The 21,089-nt window shown below is 45.5% G+C and overlaps 1 protein-coding gene across 1 annotated transcript in view; it reads left to right on the top strand.

The window, feature by feature from the left end:
- LOC149992565 (gamma-tubulin complex component 5) overlaps positions 1–20,575 on the top strand; it is a 44,298-nt gene extending 23,723 nt beyond the window's left edge. Inside the window, exons 11-23 of the mRNA XM_090263310.1 lie at positions 436–638; positions 1,828–1,943; positions 3,773–4,041; positions 6,056–6,254; positions 7,093–7,281; positions 8,399–8,581; positions 11,246–11,330; positions 11,715–11,835; positions 12,541–12,710; positions 14,337–14,462; positions 15,274–15,362; positions 18,818–18,918; positions 20,201–20,575. Coding sequence (XP_090119436.1) covers positions 436–638; positions 1,828–1,943; positions 3,773–4,041; positions 6,056–6,254; positions 7,093–7,281; positions 8,399–8,581; positions 11,246–11,330; positions 11,715–11,835; positions 12,541–12,710; positions 14,337–14,462; positions 15,274–15,362; positions 18,818–18,918; positions 20,201–20,247 — 1,898 coding nt within the window. The 3' untranslated portion in view covers positions 20,248–20,575. The remainder of the gene's footprint in view (positions 1–435; positions 639–1,827; positions 1,944–3,772; positions 4,042–6,055; positions 6,255–7,092; positions 7,282–8,398; positions 8,582–11,245; positions 11,331–11,714; positions 11,836–12,540; positions 12,711–14,336; positions 14,463–15,273; positions 15,363–18,817; positions 18,919–20,200) is intronic.
- Positions 20,576–21,089: the final 514 nt, after the last annotated feature.

Raw genomic sequence — 21,089 nt, 5'->3', positions numbered from 1 at the left:
TGTCAGCTTCTTCTGTACATTGTTTTTCTACTGAATTTTTTTTTCCCCCCTTAGGTGGTGCTTTTTTTTAGAAAATACTTTATTTATTTACTTTTAGAGAGTGGAGAAGGGAAGGAGAAAGAGAGGGAGAGAAACATCAGTGTGTGATTGCTTCTCACGCACCCCACACTGGAGACCTGGCCCACAACCCAGGCGTGTGCCTGGTCAGGAATATGAACCAGTGACCCTGTGGTTCTCAGGCCGGTGCTCAATCCACTGAGCCACACCAGCCAGGGCAGGCGGTACTTTCTTTAGGAAAATGAACCTGCTGTTACAGGAGATGGAAACCCAGCATCCTCCTGTCTGCTCTGCCTTCCCCTCATGGCTGAGCATTTATATCCTGTCTGACGGCATGCTTTTCCTGGCTCATGAGTGTGGTTCCTTGATTCTTGGCAGATACGACCATCACTCTTGCCATAGTGGTGGACAGGCTGTCACCTCGACTGGGCCAGCTGAAGGTTCTGCAGAAAGTCTTTAGCACCGGGATAGCAGAAGTGCCCCCGGACACGCGGAACGTTGTTCGGGCATCTCATCTGCTTAACACCCTGTACAAGGCCATTCTTGAATATGACAACGTGGGAGAAGCCTCTGAGCAAACGGTACGGGACCCCTTGTCTAGTCTCCAGAGTGTGGCTCCATTCTCCCCAGGCAGAGGCGTGGGGCTCAGCTGTCGTAGCTCTTTGTAAAACCGGTTCTTAAGTCACAGTGTGTCGGACACTCATGCTCGGTTTTGCAATTAGCGTCTAGGTTATAATCGCCATGATCGCCAAAAGGGTGCAGCACGGACAGAGCAAAGCATAAAAGCAAGCTGAGAAAAGTAGCTAGCTTCTGACATAGACAGCTCCGGTAACCCTTTCTTAAATAAAAACACAAGTCTGTGACGTGTGGCATCTAGGGCAGTCCCGGTCATAGAAACGGAGGTTACCAGGGCTGGGGGGGGGGAGGGACGAAATGGGGACAGAGTTGCAGTTTGGAGCGTGAAAAAGTCCTGGGGATCTGTTTTCGCAGCAGTGGGAATCTACTTAACCCGATTGACCTGAGCACTTAAAAATGGTTGGTAGTGTATTTTATGTTCTATGTTTTTTACCACAATTTAATAAAATAGAGCGCTCACTAGAGACTAGTTAGAAAGCTGCAGGTTTGCCTGGTCTCGTGCTTTATTTAGGTGTGATTCCCAGTTTGCTGGTGTGCTTTGGCTTTCTCGCCATCTCGGTCCTGCAGTTCAATAGAAAGGAGGTTGATTTCTTTCAGCTGTGCAGTTTTTCCTACTCGAAAGTGTAGTAGAATGAAATCATATCCTCATTCTTTTTTTTATTTTTAGAGCAAGGGGGAGGGAGGGAGAAAGAGAGAGAAACATCAATTGGTTGCCTTTTGTATGGCCTGGCCCACAACCCAGGCATGTGTCCCGACTGGGAATCGAACCAGCAACCCCTTGGTTTGCAGGCCGGCGCTCAGTCCACTGAGCCATACCAGCTAGGCATGTCCTCACTCTTAATGGTCATCTTGCTAATTGCACCATTTAGATAGGAAAACCATGTCCGTGTTGTCCCTGGGTAACTGTCACTCACAGGGGGTCCTGGGAGGGACCACAGACGTGTGCTCATCTCCTGTGTTAGGTGACTTTTTCATAGGGATCTTGTCACACTTGTTATGGATTTTTAATTTCTTATTTTGTTTTAAAAGAAACAAAGGAATGTCCCTTTTTAAAAGGTGTTTCAGAAACACGTAAACCTCATCTCAGGCAGAGACATGCGCACTGAGCGTGGGCTGTGCACGCTGTCCCCGCAGGTCTCCCTGCTCTTCTCGCTCTGGGTGGAGACAGTACGGCCCTACCTGCAGATTGTGGACGAGTGGATCGCGCACGGCCACCTGGGCGACGGCGCCCGGGAGTTCATCATCCAGAGGTGACGGCACGGGGCACACGGGCGCTGGCTTTGCCTTTTCTCTCCAGGGAGACTCAGGCGCGTTGGCTCGTTTCTGGTGCTCCCGAGGGAGAGCAGTTCAGCTGAGAGCTGTGTGGTCGCCATAGGAGACATCAGGTCCAGGCCCCAACGCATCCTTTTCCATTTTATGTCAGTTCACAGCTTTGCTTTGCGGATTACCTTTTTGAATGATCGTGTATTGATGAAGGGCTGGTTTGGTAAAACACACGCTGCTTCCCATAAAGTGAGTGCTGGTGGTAACCAATGGCTTCAGTTGTTCCACTGTAAATCGTCAGTAAGGCAAGATTTCTCTCTTTTTTTTTTTTTTCCTAACCCTCTCCTGAGGATATGTTCATTGATTTTACAGAGTGAGTAACTGGAGGAGCGGGGGGTGGGGGAAGAGAGCGCGCGCGCGAGAGAGAGAGAGAGAGAGAGAGAGAGAGAGACACACACACACACACACACACACACACACACACACACGGAACCATTAAAATGAGAAAGAAACATCTATCGACTGCCTCTCATATGTGCCCCAACTGGGACCAAACCTGCAACCCAGGCACCTGCCCTATTTGAGAATTGAACCCTTGACTTTTCAGTGTATGGGACAACGCTAACTACTGACCCACACGGACCAGCGCGCTACTCTTTCTTTTTTACCCATCAGTTAATTGATTTTTCTGAGTAGAATCACAGAATCTGCATCTCAGGTCCTTGTGAAGGTGTGCTCCGCTTAGATGTGTGGGTTTATTGACAGTTGTTGGTTTACCCTGGCAGGAAGGGCAGCGCCCAGTCTGTCCCCTTCATCTCTCTCATCTGAGACTTTTATAAAAATGGGATTCTGACTCCTCTTAGGTGGAGATGAGTGTATCGTTTCATTTTTCAAAGGAGTCCAGTTAATAATCTGGCGGCGGGGGAAGGTGCAAGGCTGGAGATTATCCTCACAGGAGATAAACAAATTACCGTATTTTTCGCACTATAAGACGCACCTGACCATAAGACGCACCTAGCTTTAGGGGAGAAAAACAGGAAAAAAAATATTCTGAACCAAATGGTGTAGTAAAATATTTAATAAAATATGGCAAAATAATATTTCAACCATGTAAAGTGAACAGCAGTCAACAGCGGTATTAAGAACCATCTCCAGTGTCATTAACAAATGAGAGACTTTAAGGTTCAAGTGCTCTTCTAGTTTTCCGGGAACCCCAAGAACTCATCATTGCTAAGTGTCAGAATTTATGAAGCTCAGTTGCTCGTAATCACTGATACCACTTTCTTCACTATCTTCGTACTGACCAGAGGCCCTGAGATTCAGCAGGAAAGTGGGACATTTAAGTGTCCCCAGGGGTTTCCCGTGGGCCCACCGCTTCCTCTTCTAACAGCTGTCGCCACCGCTGACAGGTCAGGTCATACACATCATGGTCTGTGACGCAATATTTGCTCCATAAGACGCATAGACATTTCCCCCCCACTTTTGGGAATAAAATTGTGTCTTATGGAGCGAAAAATATGGCAATCATATTTTGTTCATTTAAAAAAATTATTTTTAAAGATTTTATTTATTTTCAAAGAGATGGGAAGGAAGCTTTCTATTTAGTTAGATTTTACCTCTGACATTGAGAGTATTTTTCCAGGTTTCCATGTTAAACTGAAATCAGATAGAATCTCCCTTGTTTTGCATGGACATTGCTTCATTTTAGCAATAATTGAAGTTACTGTGTTTGGGAATGTCTGCATAACATGGCTAAGCAAGAACAGGTATACTATTGGAAGAAAAATTAACATACTAAATTCTTTTGAATCTACAGAAACAAAAATGTCCCAGTCAATCACAGAGACTTCTGGTATGCCACTTACACGCTCTACAGTGTATCAGAAAAGACAGAAAATGAAGAGAAAATGAGCGATAATGCCAGCGGGAGCTCTGGCAGTGAGCAGGGGCCCTCCAGCCGACAGCACACCATGGTGTCCTTCCTCAGGCCCGTCCTCAAGCAGATCATCATGGCCGGCAAGTCCATGCAGCTGCTGAAACACCTGCGGACGGGGGACGGCCCGGCGTGCCAGGCCACAGCCAGAGGTGGGCCCTTCCCTCGCGCCTCTCCGCAGCGAGAGGCGACTGCTCTCTTCACTCTTGTCATTTAAAGTACATCATGATTTTGTAGTTTTTTGTTTGTTTTGTCTTCTGATGTCTTTTTTAAATTTTATTTATTTTTGGAGAGGGGAAGGGAGAAAGAGGGAGAGAAACGTCAATGTGTGGTTGCCTCTCATGTGTCCCCAAATGGGGAGCTGGCCTGCAACCAAGGAATATGCCCTGACTGGGAATTGAACCAGTGACTCTTTGGTTTGCAGACCAGTGCTCAATCCACTGAGCCACACCAGCCAGGATGTTTTTTGATTTCTAGTGAGCGGGGATGGGATGGAGAAAGAGGGAGAGAAACATCGATGTGAGAGAGAAACATCTCTGCCTCTTGTACGCGCCCTGACTGGGGACAGAACCCGCAACCCAGGCGTGTGCCTTGGCTGGTAATTGAACTGGCAACCTTTTGCTTTGCGAGACAATGCCCAACCCAGCCTCACCAGTAGTTTGAAAATTATCCAAGCCCTCTAGCTACATGGAAATTACCACCGCGATCCAGCAAGTAGATCATGCTGCTCCTGATCGAAAAAAAGGTGTTCTCATAGGAAGCTTCTAGCACTGCAGTTGAAAGGCAGTGTTAATAAGTTCCACATGCGTTTTTTTTACTCTTGATTCCTGAGGTCTAGTCCTTTAAAAATAATTTCCTGGCATATCTTGCAGCATTTTGCTCTTGAAGACCACGAATCTGGCAGATAAGAATTCATTGGTGAGCAATTCAGACTTGACTATAGATTTCAAGAAAATCTTATTTCTGGTCTTTTTTTTTTTTTTAAGGTTTTATTTATTTATTTTCAGAGAGAGGGGAAGGGAAGGAGGAGAGGGAGGGAAACATCGAGGCGCAAGAGAAACATCCATGTGTTGCCTCTCACGCACCCCGCCTGGGGACCTGGCCTGCAACCTAGGCATGTGCCCTGACTGGGAATCGAACCAGCGACCTTTCGGTTCGCAGGCCAGTACTCAGTCCGCTGAGCCACAGCAGCCAGGGCTCTGGTCTTTTTTTGATGCAATTTAAACAATGTACTTAAAGTTTTATCAACTGACTAAAAACGTTTGAGAGGTATAGATGTGACATTTGAGAGGTATAGATGTGACAGGTATAGATTTTTTTTAAATCACCTGAGTGTTGCATTACTTATTTTGTATCTACTTTACTAATATTTTCATTTGGCCCAGTGGGTGCTCAGTTGGTTAGAGCATCATCCCGATACACCAAAGTTACAGGCTCTATCCCTGGTCAGGACACATACAAGAATCAATGAATGCATCAGTAAGTAGAACAAGAAATCAATGTTTCTCTCTCTTTCCCCCTTTCCCCTGTCCCCTTCGTTCCTCTCTCTTTAAAATCAATAAATAAAAAATTTAAAAATAAGAGTAATATTTTCACTTTGTAATATTTCCCTATTGACTGAATAATAAAATGTAATGAGCTTTCCAGGGCCATTCTTGGAAGTGCTTTTCCCAATAAAATTATGAAGTGCTGTACAATATCATGGTAACTTAACTTTCAGGTGTCCTGCTTAGGGTGTTACTTTGTTCAAAAAAATGTTTGGTTACACTTTTATGCTTAACCATGAGCTTTGCAGTTGTCTGACAGGATGTAAAAGTGTTTAGTAGCACTGTATTATAAAAGTAATGGTGCCCTGGCTGGTGTGGCTCAGTGGATGGAGCACCAGCTTGAGAACCAAAGGGTAACTGGTTCGATTCCCAGTCAAGGCACATGCCTGGGTTGCAGGCCAGGCTCCCAGTTGGGGGTGCATGAGAGGTAACCAATCTCTCTCTCCCTTCCCCTCTCTAAAAATAAATAAATAAAATAAAATAAAAAGAAAGGTAACAAATTGGGAATTGACTCTCATAGTCCACAGGGAAAATACCAGGCTATGTTTAGATAAAAGTACATAATATTTCTGAATGTTACCTGGTATCAAGTAACCTGACATATTTTTTTATGTGTCAGATGCAGAAAGGAAAAGCTTATATACACTCTTTCTGGAATCGGTGCAGTCACGCCTTCGACACGGAGAAGATGCCCCCGCACAGCCCCGCACTGAGCAGCAGGCGACCACCGAAAACCTCATTAAGATGCAGTCCATCGCCGAGAGGCACCCTGAACTGGACGACGTTCACGACCCGCTGCTGGCCGTCAACTTTGCCAGGTGAACCCCAGCTGCCGCACTTCTGGCGCTTGAAGTAGCAGCCTCTGCACTCCCTGGTGCCTGTTTACTTCTGCCAGGCGGGGCTTCCAGCCTTGCATGTAAAACCTTCGTAGCCTGTCCTACCTTATGAATGGAGCACAAGAAGATACTGTGTTCACTTTGATCTCAACTGTGTCCTGCGGCCTCCGTGGTGTTTGGGAATGCCCCTAGGTTATCACCTGCCCTAGCCCATGGCAGTGCAGTCACTGGGACAGAAGATGCACTAAGAAGCCTGGGTGCTGGACAAGCATCAGGCATACCCGCTGAGTCAGATCTGCCTTGTGGGCAGCAGGCGTCTTGGCCCTTCGAGGCTTTTAGGTGCTTGGTACCCTCACGGAGCTGTCACTCACTGTCGATGGCCCCGGGGGCTAGAGAGACCCAAAGTACTTGACCCTAAATGCAGAAGTGCCTCTGAACAACTGGTCCACTCAAAGTATATACTGTATATGTATTTTTTAAAAGATTTATTTTTAGAGAGGGGAAGGGAGGGAGAAAGAGAAGAAGAGAAACATCAGTGTGTGGTTGCCTCTCACACGCCCCCAACTGGGGACCTGATACACAACCCAGGCATGTGCCCCGACTGGAATTGAACCAGCAACCCTTTGATTTGCAGGCTGGCACTCATTCCACTGAGCCACACCATCCAGGGCTCAAAGTATATTGTGAGGGAAAAGATTTCTCTTTCTGTAATAGTTCGTAATTTTAAGACTAACGGTTAAAATGGTACTCTGAAGTTTTGATTTCAGAGAATTCTGTTGATGGCTGCTCTTAAAAAGGACTCATTTCTATTATGTTAAAGGTTGTACTTGGAACAGAGTGACTTTCATGAGAAGTTTGGTGGTGGCGATATCTGTGTGGATAGATCCTCTGAATCCGTGACGTGCCAGACGTTTGAACTAACGCTGAGATCCTGCCTCTATCCGCATATCGACAAGCAGTACCTTGAGTGCTGTGGGAACCTCATGCGAACGCTGAAAAAAGATTACAGGTATAAGGGAGCTTCGTTTTGGAAGTAGTCTGTAGTTTATTGTACCTTAAGAACCGTTGAAATTTTTATTAGAGTAGGAAATAGATATGCAGTAACAGTGTTCTTTGAGAAAATCAACTAACCATTAATGTTTTCTTAACTATGTTGTGAAATTTAGTACTTTGTTTATTCCTGCGACACTATCCCAACAGAAAAACAAAAAGTATGTTGCAAAAAATGCCTGTCACAAAATTTGCCATCAGAACGGAAAACATGCAATTACCAGTCCTTCACATTATGGCATATCAGTCAATATGGCATATCTATAGCATGTGTGAACTTAGTAAAGTTCACACAAATAATGTTCATGCAGAGTTTTAAATAACATTTTGTTTTTATTTTTTTATTTAATCTCTTTTTTTTCATCACCATTTAGTCCCCTTATACCCCTCCCCCAGCAATCCCCACCCTGTTGTCCTTGCCCATGAGTCCTTTTTCCTTGTTGCTCAGTCCCTCCACCCCGTGAGCTCCCCAACTTATTTTATTCTTGAAGCTTAAAAAGCAGCATATATAATAATGGTGAGGACTATATTTTTTAATGCACACACAGAAAAAAGACTGGAAAGAAATCCCCCAGCCCTGGCTGCTGTGGCTCAGTGGATTGAGCCTCGACCTGTGAGCCAAGTGTCGCTGGTTCGATTCCCAGTCAGGGCACATGACTCGGTTGCACGTCAGGTCCCCAGTTGGGGGCGCGAGTGAGAGGCAACCACACAGTGATGTTTCTCTCCCTCTCTTTCTCCTTTCCCCTCTGCATAAAAATTAAATAAATAAACAAATAAATAAATAAAATTATTTTAAAATAAAAAAGAAATCCCCCAAATAGTAACAGTGCAAATTCACTGTGAATGGTAGGATTCGGATTTCCTTACTTTTATTTTATATTTTCTGTTACACTTTTGTGACTGATCAGTTTTCTGTGTTATGGAAAAATAACTCCTATTAACAAAGTATCTAAGAGGTGTTCATGTTTCTGATGGCAGTCGGGGCAGAATGTGCACCTGCCTCGCTGGAAACAGCAGCACGGATCCTGTTACTGATGGGGACCCTGTCTCCCGTGGCTTCTTGTCTGTCCTTGCAGGTTGGTGGAGTACTTGCAGGCCATGCGGAATTTCTTTCTGATGGAAGGTGGGGATACTATGTATGACTTCTACACATCAATTTTTGATAAAATCAGAGAAAAGGAAACCTGGCAAAATGTGTCTTTCCTTAACGTCCAGCTCCAAGAAGCAGTAGGACAACGCTATCCTGAAGACAGTTCACGGTAAAGTATGGGAGGCCCCTTTTATTTTCGATGTTATAGACCCATCCGCGTGCTATGAACCCCTCTGTGAATTTCTGTGTATGTCATGTTATTTGTTCTGCACACTCACCCAATGACTTCTGCTCATGTCATTTACACATGAGAAAACCGAGGCAGCCAGTAGCTCTGTGACCTGCCACCGAGCAAAGGCAGGTTGACGTGGGACCAGCCAGCCTCCCTCACGGGACTGGAGTCGGTGCTGACTGTGGGCTCTGGCGCCTGCCTGCCCTAGCCACCGCGCTGGCCTCTTTCGACGTGGTGGCCTTGGGTGGTCCGAGGCAGCTCCGGGCCTCACGAACCCTCGCTTCCGCCAGCCGCCGCCACCTAGGTTCAGGCGTGGCGAGCAGATTGCACCACTTGATGGGCATGGTTGTGGGTTTTCAGACTGTTTCGTCGGCTCATCCCCGACCAGACTGCCGGCCAGGCCTGCGCGCCGGGGCCTCCAGGTGTTTGCAGCGCAGAGACCCACCTTCCCGCCGCCTCAGGCTCCTTGTTCCTTGCTCAGCTCCCTTTCCCGTCCCCTTCCAAAGTAGTAATGATAAAAGTTAATGTGGGTCGGGTGCCACTTAAGGCATTATTTTCCTCACAGCGTGCTGCTGCTCAGTAGTATAGAATAATTCCTTTCATTTTCGTTGTATTCTTTTATTATATCTGATTCTTCCATAAAAGCAGCATAATCAACAATTATGTGATTCTAAAGGCAGGGTAACAGCTGGATTCCTTTCATGGTAAGACATTAGTGCCCAGCACCCTGCAGAGGGTCCCTGGGAAGGTGATACTTTGCAATATCAGTAGAAGTCCGTGAATTTTGTTATTTTTTATAAGTTTTAATCTATCATATTTTTTTTTTGTTGTTGCTCAGACTGTTCCATTTTGATGCAGTGGGAAGCCCATCACTTGCCCCAAGTGACCCCAGAGAGCCCCCAGCTCTCAAGTCCGACCTCTAGGCTCGTCCTGCCCAGGCCTGTGTGCCTGTCCCGCGCGCGCTTGTCACGGCTCTTTGGTGGCTTCAGAGGCCCCCAGCCGGGTGCTGGAGTATATCCACCGGCCCTGGGTTGTCTCCACTTCTGGGCTGTCAGCAGATGGAGCTAAGACATCTGGAAAAAGCAGAATGAACCATAAGCTCATATTGATATTTTCAGTGTCTATGACAGATGACTGATTTCACTCTGATTTTCCTTTCAGGGTTACTAACCCATTAACCTAACACGTATTGGTTCTGTTCTGAGGTAAATAGTAATAGTTCCAAAGTCAAAGTCACAACAATGCTGCAAGCCCCCTGGGAGGTCACAGCATGTGGGGCCGTTTCCCTGGACTCTCACCTCTGCGCCTGTGTTTCAAGGCCACTCGGACCAGCCCTCCGTGTGACTGATCAGCCCCAGCTGACAGAGGGCCAGCTTGGGCGTGACAGCCCGCGCTCTACTTCCGGGACTGCTCTATTGCCACCCCCCCCACCCCCGTGCCATCTTGTTTTCAATTAGGCAAACAGCTGTGCGTTTCTTATGTGAAACCATTGGTACCAAGGTCCTTTTAGCGACATCTGGCTTCTATCTCTGTTCCTACAAGCTTTCTCCCTTCCTGGAAGGTAACTGTTTTTAATAGATTTCCATGAGGCCCTGTGGCCTGCCCCCAGGCTCATGACTGAGGCCTCGCTCCCCAGGTGCTGCGTGGTTCTCAGCGCACTGGCAGGACAGGGGGCCGTGTCGTCAGACCCCAGTGCCCTCGCAGCGCCTGGCGCAGGGACATTCCCCTGTACTGGGGTGCTTGCTTGCTTCTGTTGAGAGTTGCATTGGAACCAGTGTTAAGGACGTGTGCACAACACTGCTTCAGAAGCAGACCTCCATCTTTTTTTCCCCCCATTTGTTTTTAGATGGAGGGGAGGGGAGAGAGAGAAAGAGAGGGAGAGAAACATCAATGTGTGGTTCCTTCACACACCTGAGACTGGGGACCTGGCCCGCAACCCAGACACGTGCCCTGACTGGGAATCGAACCAGCAGCCCTTTGGTTCACAGGCTGGCGCTCAATCCACTGAGCCACACCAGGCAGGGCAGACCCCAGTCTTGACACACACACACACACACACACACACACACACACACCAGTCTTGACACACACATACAGACACCCCAGTCTTGACGCACACACACACCCCAGTCTTGACACACACACACACACACACACCCCAGTCTTGACACACATACACACACACCCCAGTCTTGACACACATACACACACACACACCAGTCTTGACACACACACACACACACACACACACACACACACACGTGTGTGGGCTGAGCAGAGGTTCACTTCTGAGCCTCTTGCCCGAGCTTTTCCAGAATTAAGCTCCCTGCCTTCGCCTTTTTTCCTAGTTAACCGACAACTGTTAAGTGTCTCTCTATAGCTAAACTCAGTATCTGAAAACTTTTTCCTCTTTTTTATTTCCAAAACCAAATTCCAGAAAATATGTCATTATTGAAATATTTGCACTCCTTTTATGAAATACAGTGTCTCTTTTGGAATACAATGTAAATAAAATAAATGTTAAGATGATGATGGTTTTTTTAAAGAACATTTTTATATGAGCATATTTTCACAAACTAAAACTGAAATTTCTTTTTCTAGTCTCTCCATATCTTTTGAGAATGTGGACACAGCTAAGAAGAAACTCCCTGTTCATACCTTAGATGGTCTGACCCTGAGCTACAAGGTATGTGCTGATATTCTTCATAAGAGCATTGTTTTATGTTAAAATTAAAACGTGCAAGCCCTGGACAGTGTGGCTTGGCTAGATCATCGTCCCATACACTGAAAGGTTGTAGGTTCAGTTCCCACTCAGGGCACAGACCTAGGTTGTGGTTCAGTCCCTGGTCGGGTCACATATTTAGGTTGTGGATTTGGGATGTGTATGGGGGGACAACTGATCAGTGTATCTCACATTGATGTTTCTCTCTCTCCCTCTCCCCTTCCTCCCTCCCTTGCTCTCTCTCTAAAAGAAAGGAAAAAAATGTCCTAGGGTGAGGATAAAAAAGAAATTAAAACGTGCAAGTAGTGGGTTACTTCCTATTTTAATTTTCTGTTTTTGTTTTTATAGGTCCCATGGCCTGTGGACATTGTTATAAGTTTGGAATGTCAAAAAATTTACAATCAGGTGTTCCTTCTCTTACTGCAAATAAAGTGGGCAAAATATAGTCTGGATGTTTTACTATTTGGTGGTAAGATTATAATTTCAAACTAAATTATATTAAGTTATAAAATGTAATTATAATTAAAATTAAATTATAATTTAATTTTAGCCCTGAAAAAGAGAGGTTGGTGGTCTAGTCATTTTTTATGTATACACAAGAAACAAAATGACATGTATTTATAGCAGCATTTTTATAGATGTCAGAATTAACGTCCCTGAATGAAATACCAGAAGTTACATGTACAGTTAACCTGAAATACAATAACTTGTTAGGAATTTAGCCAGAATAATCATTCATCTTCGGTTATGTGACAATTTAAAAATATATATATTTTACTTATTTTAAGAGAGAGGGAAAGGGAAGGAGAAAGAGAGAGAGAAACATTACTGTGTGGTTGCCTCTCCCATGCCCCTAATGGGGACCTGGCCCACAGCCCAGGCATGTGCCCTGACTGGGAATCGAACCAGCGACCTTTTGGTCTGCAGGCTGGCACTCAATCCACTGGGCCACACCAGGCAGGGCTATGTAACAATTTTTAAAGGCAAGTTTATGGGACTCTGCGACCATCCAGGTGTTACGGGAACTTCTCAGGGTGTCACCTTCCAGAGACACTGAAGGTGGGTCCCTGCCATGCCTGTGGTGACCTCGTTGGCAGGGGCCCCACCCTTCGCGGCCGTGAGTTGGCGTGGAGCGGCGTTCGTCCGCCCATGCTGCTGCTTGAATCTTTTACAGAACTAGCTGAGAAGCCACAGCTGCAGGAAGGGCTCTTCCGTGAACAGGACGCTGCTGCCCCGTGCGGACCACAGACGGCACCTATGCGACAGCAGATCCATCGCATGTTCCTCTTACGGGTGAAGCTCATGCACTTCGTGAACAGCTTACACAACTACATCATGACCAGGGTTTGTGTCTGTCGGTCCGCCTTGTGTCCAGCTCTGCATAGAGGATTGCTTGTAATAGGCATAAACACAGAGCAGCTCACAAAATACTTAATGGACTGCGAGGTGAAAATAGCACATATTAAAACTTTGATCATAAAGCAATGTGGTAGTGGGCTGGGGTAGGCAGTTTTTAGACCTGCCAGAGCATGTGTGTCCGCCATCTGCTGTCCTTCCTGTCCACCGGGGACAGGCACACCCGAGCCCCTCTTTTGGAACTGCCTTCTGGACTTGCTTTGGGGTCCTTTGAATCTGATCAACGGTGGCAGCTGCCGCTGGAAATGGCTGCAATTCTTAGTAGCAGCCAGAGTCTGTCGGGTGCATGTGGGTGTTGGGCGGAAGGTACAGCCAGATCATAGACTTTCGTCTTTGAAACAAGAAGCCATTACAAAGTTAATTTTTTTTACACTCCTTCCAGCCAGTTTGAGAGGATGTTCTGTGAGAGGCGTTCAGCTGTTTGCCCAGTGGCTGTATTCCTAGAGGACAGGACCCATTGGGGTTGAAAAAGGCTGCCAGGAAATTTCTAGTCATTCTGGCCTGTAAATTTGAAAACCCATTTTGTTTGGGGGACGTGAGCCTTGCAAGTCTGCATTTCAGACCTGCTGCCTTGCATCCTGGGACCACGTTACTGTCCTTCAGACCGCCCGCCCTAGCCCTCATTGTTGAGAGCAAGTGGTAGGAGCTTCAGGTATCCAGGATGGGCAAAAGTGGGTTTACAGTTGCAGTAGAAACAATACCATGATTCATAAATGGTAACACAAGAATAAACTGTTTTGTGTACTCACAACTGTAAACCTACTTTTGCTCATCTCTGTATAAAACAGTGGAACTTAGAGTAACTCTGTAACTTCAATTTACCTGATGGTTTTCTTAATAAAGATTTTATTTATTTATTTTTAGAGGGGAAGGGAGGGAGAGAAACATCAATGTGTGGTGGCCTCTCGCGTCCCCAATTGGGAACATGGTCTGCAACCCAGGCATGTGCCCTGACTGGGAATTGAACAGGCAACCCTTTGGTTCACAGGCCGACACTCAGTCCACTGAGCCACACCAACCAGGGCATGATGATTTTTTTTTTAAACCTCACTTGAGGACATGCTTATTGATTTTAGAGAGGGGAAAGGGAGGGAGAGAAATATCGATTGGTTGCCTCCTCTGCGTGCTTCAACCAGGGATTGAACCCTCAACCTGGGTATGTGCCCTGACTGGGGATCAAAATCGTGACCTTTAGTTTTATAGACCACTGCCCAAATCAACTGAGCCGCCCAGCCAGGGCTACCTGATGATATCTTGGAAAAAAAAAAAAAATTCAGTGCATTTTCCCCTGTGGTTGGATACGCTTGCCCCTCCCTACCGAGAACAGTCTGTTGGTCAGAATGAGGCGTTCAGTCACTGGGCAGGGGGAGGTCCCCACAGACGGGGCTTGTCCGTCATTCTAGGACCAGAACGCTTGCCCCTAAAGACCAGTACTTTATCAGCTTGCAGATGTAATTATTGAAGGAAGCGGAAGAGGTTGGCGGAAAGCTTTGTGTGGGACACACAGTTCTCAAAGAATAAAACTGTTTAAACTTTTTATCTTTCTCTTCCAAGATTCTTCACAGTACAGGGCTGGAATTTCAACATCAAATCGAAGAAGCAAAGGACTTAGATCAATTGATCAAAATTCACTATAGATATTTGTCAACCATCCATGATCGGTGTCTTCTGAGGGAAAAGGTGTGTGAGCTGTCACCTGCGAACTTGTCCCCTGAGCCAGGCGTGAAGCTGGCCAGGGGAGGTGGTCTCTCGGCTTTGGGATTTCATAGTTATTAAGCTTCCGTTTTGTAGAATATTCTTTAAGGAAATACCAGATCACATGAGGTTACAAATGTGGGCCATCTGACCAGAAATTATCTGTATGAGAAACAGGTGAGACCTGTGTGGCCAATATCTGCTCTGCACTTGAATTCAGTTTGGAAAAAGTTTTTTTAAAATATTTAACTTATTTATTTTTAGAAAGGAGGAAGGGAGGGAGAAAGAGAGGGAGAGAAACATCAGTGTGTGGTTACCCCTCACACGCCCCCAACTGTGGACCTGGCCCACGACCCAGACGTGTGCCCTGACTGGGAATCGAACCAGCAACCCTTTGGTTCACAGGCCGGCACTCAGACCTCTGAGTGATACCAGCCAGAGCTCAGTTGGAAAATTTTATCTGCATGTGTGTAATAGTCAGGAAGCATGTCCCCCTCAGTGTGAGTATTTAGGGTTACATCTTCTTACAGCCACGGGAATTGCCCCGTTTCATTGTCCTAGGAGATGGTGGCTGCTCTGTGGGTCAGGCTGTGCTGCCACTACCTGCATCGTGGGTGCGGGGCATGTGGCCGGTTCCCAGGGCGCTTTGCTCACAGCCGAGCGCCCTTTCTCAGACCCAGGAGGCGACCATTGCACTGGTGAGCCTTCTCTGTGACGTTCAGAGTAGGCAAAAGTTGTGGTTTCAGTGTCCAGACATAGTCACTGAGCTGTGCTCTGTCCCGGCTTTGCCCCGCAGGTCAGCTTTGTGAAAGAAGCCATCATGAAGGTGTTGAACTTGGCTCTCATGTTTGCAGAAGGTTGGCAGGCGGGCCTGGGGGCTTGGCGGTGAGTATGTGGCTTTGGGGCCTCCGCGCTGTGAGCGTTTTAATGGGCTTCATCTGTGAGGCTTTGTTTTATCTTGGCAACACATCACTTACCACTTCTATTTAAGGAAAGGATTGAAGAATCTGCTCACCTAAATGAGGCAGCATCAGAGATTGTGTGATTCTTTTTTTTTTTTTTTAAACACAAAAGTGTTTTGTTTTGTTTTGTTTTTTAATCAATTTATTTTTAGAGAGAAGGGAAGGGAGAGAAACGTCAATATGTGGTTGCCCCTGGGGACCTGGCCCACAGCCCAGGCCTGTGCCCTGACTGGGACTCGAACCAGCAACCCCTTGGTTCGCAGGCTGGCACTCAAGCTACTGAGCCACGCCAGCCAGGGCAGGGATTGTGTGGTTCTTTTATGAGCAGTGAAATAGTAAGACCTATCTGAAGTCTTGTATTGAGAACAAGCAAATATCCTTAGATCACATTCATGTGCTGGTGTGTAGGTGTTGTTAATTTTTATTACAGATGCTTGACACATACACAGGAGTAGAGCATCATGGCGGAACAAACCCCAGGTGCCTGTCACTCCGCCTCAGTGGTCGCCAGTGCTGTTTTGTCTTTGCTATTCACCCCCACTCGCGCATGCTGAATTTAAAGGCGATTCTGGATGTCACACTAGACTATAGTCCAAAGTTGTGTTGTAGAGGAACTCTAGAAGAATAATTGGCCATTGGACTTCTGGGGTGTTTATTACTCATGCCTAGCACATAGAAAGGTGACATCAAAGGACTGTTGAGGACACAGGGGCTCTTCCTATCCAGTATCCTAGCCTGTTCTCCACTGTGAACCTGCTTGCACAACTGAACAGGTTGTTTATAAAATTACTGTAATGCTGCAATTATTATTGTCATTTCATTTCTTTTCAGATTGGCTTTGTTTAAATTTATTTTTTTTAATTGTTGTTCTATTACAGTTGTCCCATTGCCCTCCCCTGTCCCGCCCATCCCCCTATTGTCATTTTCCAGTTACTGTTGACATTCAATATTATATCAGCTCCAGGTGTACAGCATATGGTTAGACATTCACACACCTTACACAGTGACCCCTGTTGCAATGCTGCTGCTGCAGCTGCTGCTACTCCCCTGTGTTAAAAGTGTGGGTCTGGCCGACCGGGCTGCTGACCGATAGCTCGTGCTTACCCGTGAGATGGGGGCTTGTGGCAGCGCTGACCTCACACTTGACCCTGTGGCTGTGTCCGAACACTCGGAGTGCACCCGCTGAGAGCGCAGGCAGAATTCAGAACTGCGGGCGTGAAAATGGAAGTGTCCCTGGCTTTATTATTGCCCCTCTGCGGGTGCACGGCATGTTCACACTAGGGGCGGAGGAGCGGATAGTAACGCTGCGCATGCTTTGCTAGAGCCGAACTGTGTCCATTTTTTCATCAAGTCGATTGTAAGAAAAAAGCCGAGGTGAGGAGGACTTCAGCCATCGCAGTCTATGGGTCGAAGTTAATTGATCCTGACTCAAATTTGAAGCAGAAAAGTGAGGAATTGCCAGAGCAATGTGAAATTTGAGCACTGACTAGTTATTTGATGATGATAAGAAATCATTAAGTAGTTTGAAGCAAATGGTATTGTGACTGTGTTTTAAAAGGGTTTTTGTCTTAAATGACACACACCGAGCTACTTAGGGCTGAAATGCTGTGATGTCTCAAATTTGCTTCTAAAAATGTGGTAGCGCTGGGGGTTTTCAGGGGGCTGTCTGGGAGTGGGTGCTTAGAAGTCCCTGGGCAGTTCTCCCCTTGATATTTTTCACAGTAAAAAAGTTTGGGAGCCCTGGCTGGTGTGGCTCAGTAGAGTGAGCACCAGTCTGCAAACCCAAAGGTCACCACTTCGATTCCCAGTCAGGGCACATGCCTGGCCCCCAGTTGGGGATGCATGAGGGGCAACTGATCAGTGTGTCTCTGGCCCATTGATGTTTCTCACCCTGTCTTTCTCCTTCCCTTTCCCTCTTTGTAAAAATAAAAATAAAATCTTAAAAAAAAAAGTTGAAGCCAGGCCTTATAGTGGTAGCTCACCTGTATCTCCAGGCCTGACACCATGTTCTTAAGTAAGCCTTCACTTTCTTTGCTGCAAAAATAATAAAATAATATAAAATTAAATTAAATTAAAAAATAAAAATAATTTGTTTTAAAATAGCTTTTAAGCTTTGCTTTTTATAACTTTAACGTGTTCTTCATTTCAAAAAGATATGCTTGCCCTGGCTGGTGTGGCTCAGTGGAATGAACGCCAGCCTGCGAACCAAAGAGTTGCTGGTTCGATTCCCGGTCAGGGCACATGCCTGGGCTGCAGGCCAGGTCCACAGTTGAGGGCGCGTGAAATGCAGCCACACATTGATGTTTCTCTCCCTCTCTTTCTCCTTCCCCCTCGCTCTAAAAATAAATAAGTCTTTTAAAAAAGAAGAAGAACATATGCTTGTGAAAAATAAAAATACAGAAGTGACTAATAGAAAAGGGAATGTCTCGCCACCCCAGCTCTAGACCTCAGTGCTGACACAGGCTTTCCGTCATATGGACACTCACCTTCCAACTGCTGGGAAGTTCTCTTTTCAAGTAGGACTGGAGTTCTTTCTCTGCCGTCAGATGGTGCGCATGACTGTCCTGGCTGGTGCTCTCCAGAGCCTCACCAGCGTGGAAAAGAGGCAAACACCAGCTTCTTATTAGGCTGTGCTCCAAAGTCATGTCCGATTTCTCACTGGGGTGGGGAAGCATGGTTACATTGGCTGATTTGAAATTACTGATGACTGCAGAGCTGGGAAAATTGTTGTGAATCTCATGGGCAGGTTGAACAAGGATGGAGTGATCAGCCCCAGATTTGACGTGCAGCTCAAAGATCTAGAAAAGTGGCAGAACACCCTGCTTCCATCCTGTCCTTCTGATTTCATGGTACTGACAACCTCAGCGGGTGTCGTGAGCCGTGAATAAGCAAGACGAAAGCACACAGCAGAGAGAATCCTAGGGTTCTTTTTCTAGAGATATAATTTGTATGTGCAAATAAAACGCCTCAATGCACAAAATTAATGCATGAAGTAGGGCAGGAAATTTTATATTTTATTTTATTGGTTTTTTTTTTTAAGATTGTATTTATTTTCAGAGAGAAGGGAAGGGAGAGAGAAAAAGCGGGAGAGAAACATCAGTATGTGGTTGCCTCTCAAACGCGCCCAACTGGGGACCTGGTCCGCAACCCAGGCATGTGCCCTGACTGGGAATTGAACCGGTGACCTTTCAGTTCACAGGCCTGCACTCAATCCACTGAGCCACACCAGCCAGGGCCATTTTGTAGTCTTTATACTTAGAATTCTAAATAATTAAGCTGAGGTACATTTGAAATTACTCCAGAGGTGTTTTGTAGCCTACCTGTTAACCGTTAACCCCGTATGCACTGACTGAAATTGAAATGCACTTTCTTTCCTAGGATGGAATCTATAGAGAAAATGGAGTCTGATTTTAAAAACTGCCACATGTTTCTTGTGACCATCTTAAACAAAGCTGTCTGCAGAGGGTCCTTTCCCCACTGTGAGTACACGTTACAGTCTCCCGTCTCCGTTTCCCAGTGCAAAGGCTACACGTTGTCTCATGTGACGTGTGGCTCACGTCACAGCTGGAGAGCTGTGCCACAGTGTTGTTGTTTAAGATTTCATCTATTTATTTTTAGAGAGAGGGGAAGGGGGAGGGAGGGAGAGAAACATCAGTGTGTGGTTGCCTCTTGCACGCCCCCAACTGGGGACTCGGCCCACAGTCCAGGCATGTGCCCTGACTGGGAATTGAACTGACGACCCTTTGGTTTGCAGGACAGCGCTCAATCCACTGAGCCACAGCAGCTGTGCCATACTTTGATTGACTTTTTCAGAATTACTGTCAGATGAGTGAATAGCAAGGCATAAAATGTGGAGACTAAAGACTGCTCTCCAGCATATTGCTTGTACACCAGTGGGCTTCTGAAACTCATTAAAAAAGCAGAGGGCAGAATAGATTTCAGTCACAGTTTCCTATTATGTGTAGCTTTTGTAACTATTTCTTTTCAACAGATGAAGGATATTTTCTTAGCAATTTTAAAGCTCCCAAGGCTTCCTGACAGACACTATCTGTGGGCTGAGTCCAGAGGAAAGCTGTTTAATCTGCAGAAACAAAGGACTAAGTCATCTCTTCCCTGTTTCTGCATATTCAAATTGTGATCTGCTTATTAAGAATAGTTGAGTGGCCCTGGCTGGAGTGGCTCAGGACTGAGCGCTGGCCTGTGAACCAAAAGGTCATGGGTTCGATTCCCAGTCAGGGCACATGCCTGGGTTGCCGGCTGAGGAGAGGCAACCCATCAATGTTTCTCTCACGTGTCAATGTTTCTCTACCTCTCTTTCTCCATTCCACTCTCTAAAAACAAATAAAATCTTTTTTATTTTTAACTAAAAAAAAAAAAAAAAAGCTGGACATTTTTTAAAGTGCTATTAGAAATGTGTGAGGAAACGCTGAGGCATTTGTCATTTTTGTATTGGGTGATCATAAGTTAGAACTTGGCATCTTGTTACAAACAGACTTCAGATTTTATGATGTATGGAACAAGTGTGATTTCTTTAGTAAAATGCACAGATTGGTTTGTTTCTGAAGTAGCCATAAATCATACTTACTCAATTTGTATTTACTAAATGAAGACTATCATCTTTATACATTAAAAATAATCACTATTTTGATTAAAAATAGAAAATGTCTTTCAATACTTTGCAGTTTTGAATTGATTAAAGCCTTACTGAGACGTTTTCAAATATTTAAACCTATTTTCTTAATCTTATTGTTCTGCCCACAGTAGAGTCTCTAGCCCTGTCCCTCATGGCCGGAATGGAACAAAGTTAAATGCCTTCACGTGATGAATACCTCGTACTTCACCTCCATGTGCGTGTGTCTGCACCACGTGCAGCTGAGACGTAGGAGTCGCTTTATTTTGGTTCTTTTCTACAACTGTTGTCTAATGTCTAGACAAGTACAGGTTTGCAGCTATTCTCTCTGAAGCTCTTTGGATAGTATGTACAGTTGTGTGTATAAAATTATGTCAATAATGTGAAATGTATATAAGTTGTTTACACTTACTGTAAACTGTGGATTTATGGTGTTGATACCTTAGATGGGAATTGTATCATTTTCAAAAATGTAATTGTTAGTATTAAAAATACATTAAAGCACATTACTTTTTTCATTGTACTCTTGCTGTGTCCCAGAAGTTTTTTAGGTAGAGTTTAACATGCTGTGTTCCTTAAAGCTTGTGTTAGATTTAGCTGTCTGAAAAATGTATTTTCATGTGCCTGGGAAGTTCCAAAATGGAAAATAACTTCAACCAATATCAGGAATGTAAAGACCAAATGGGACAACTGTAATAGAAAAACAATTAAAACAAACAAACAAAAAAAGAATGTAAAGGCCATATTGATACAGGGCCAGCTGTGGTCCGTACTATCAGATTGCGTTTCTGAGCCATTTTTGTTGGCTACAATTATGCTTAGTATTTCATTTTTCCACATTTCCTTTCCATACTTTTGATATGCCTCTGGCATTTATGGTTGAGCACTATATTTACTATATTTTTCACAAACCACCACTGACTCAGCGTCAGAGCTGAGCCCTGGGGCACCAGGTCCTCGGGGCGTCTTAGTCACCCTACCTGCAGACCCGGGGTCTGGAAACAACCAGCTCTGAGGCTT

The sequence above is a fragment of the Furipterus horrens genome, unplaced genomic scaffold (genome assembly GCF_987537825.1).
Source record: "Furipterus horrens unplaced genomic scaffold, mFurHor1.1.pri manual_scaffold_15, whole genome shotgun sequence".
Taxonomy (NCBI): Eukaryota; Metazoa; Chordata; class Mammalia; order Chiroptera; family Furipteridae; genus Furipterus; species Furipterus horrens.
Note: the sequence above shows the minus strand (reverse complement) of the source record. Positions and strands in the feature narration are given on the sequence as shown.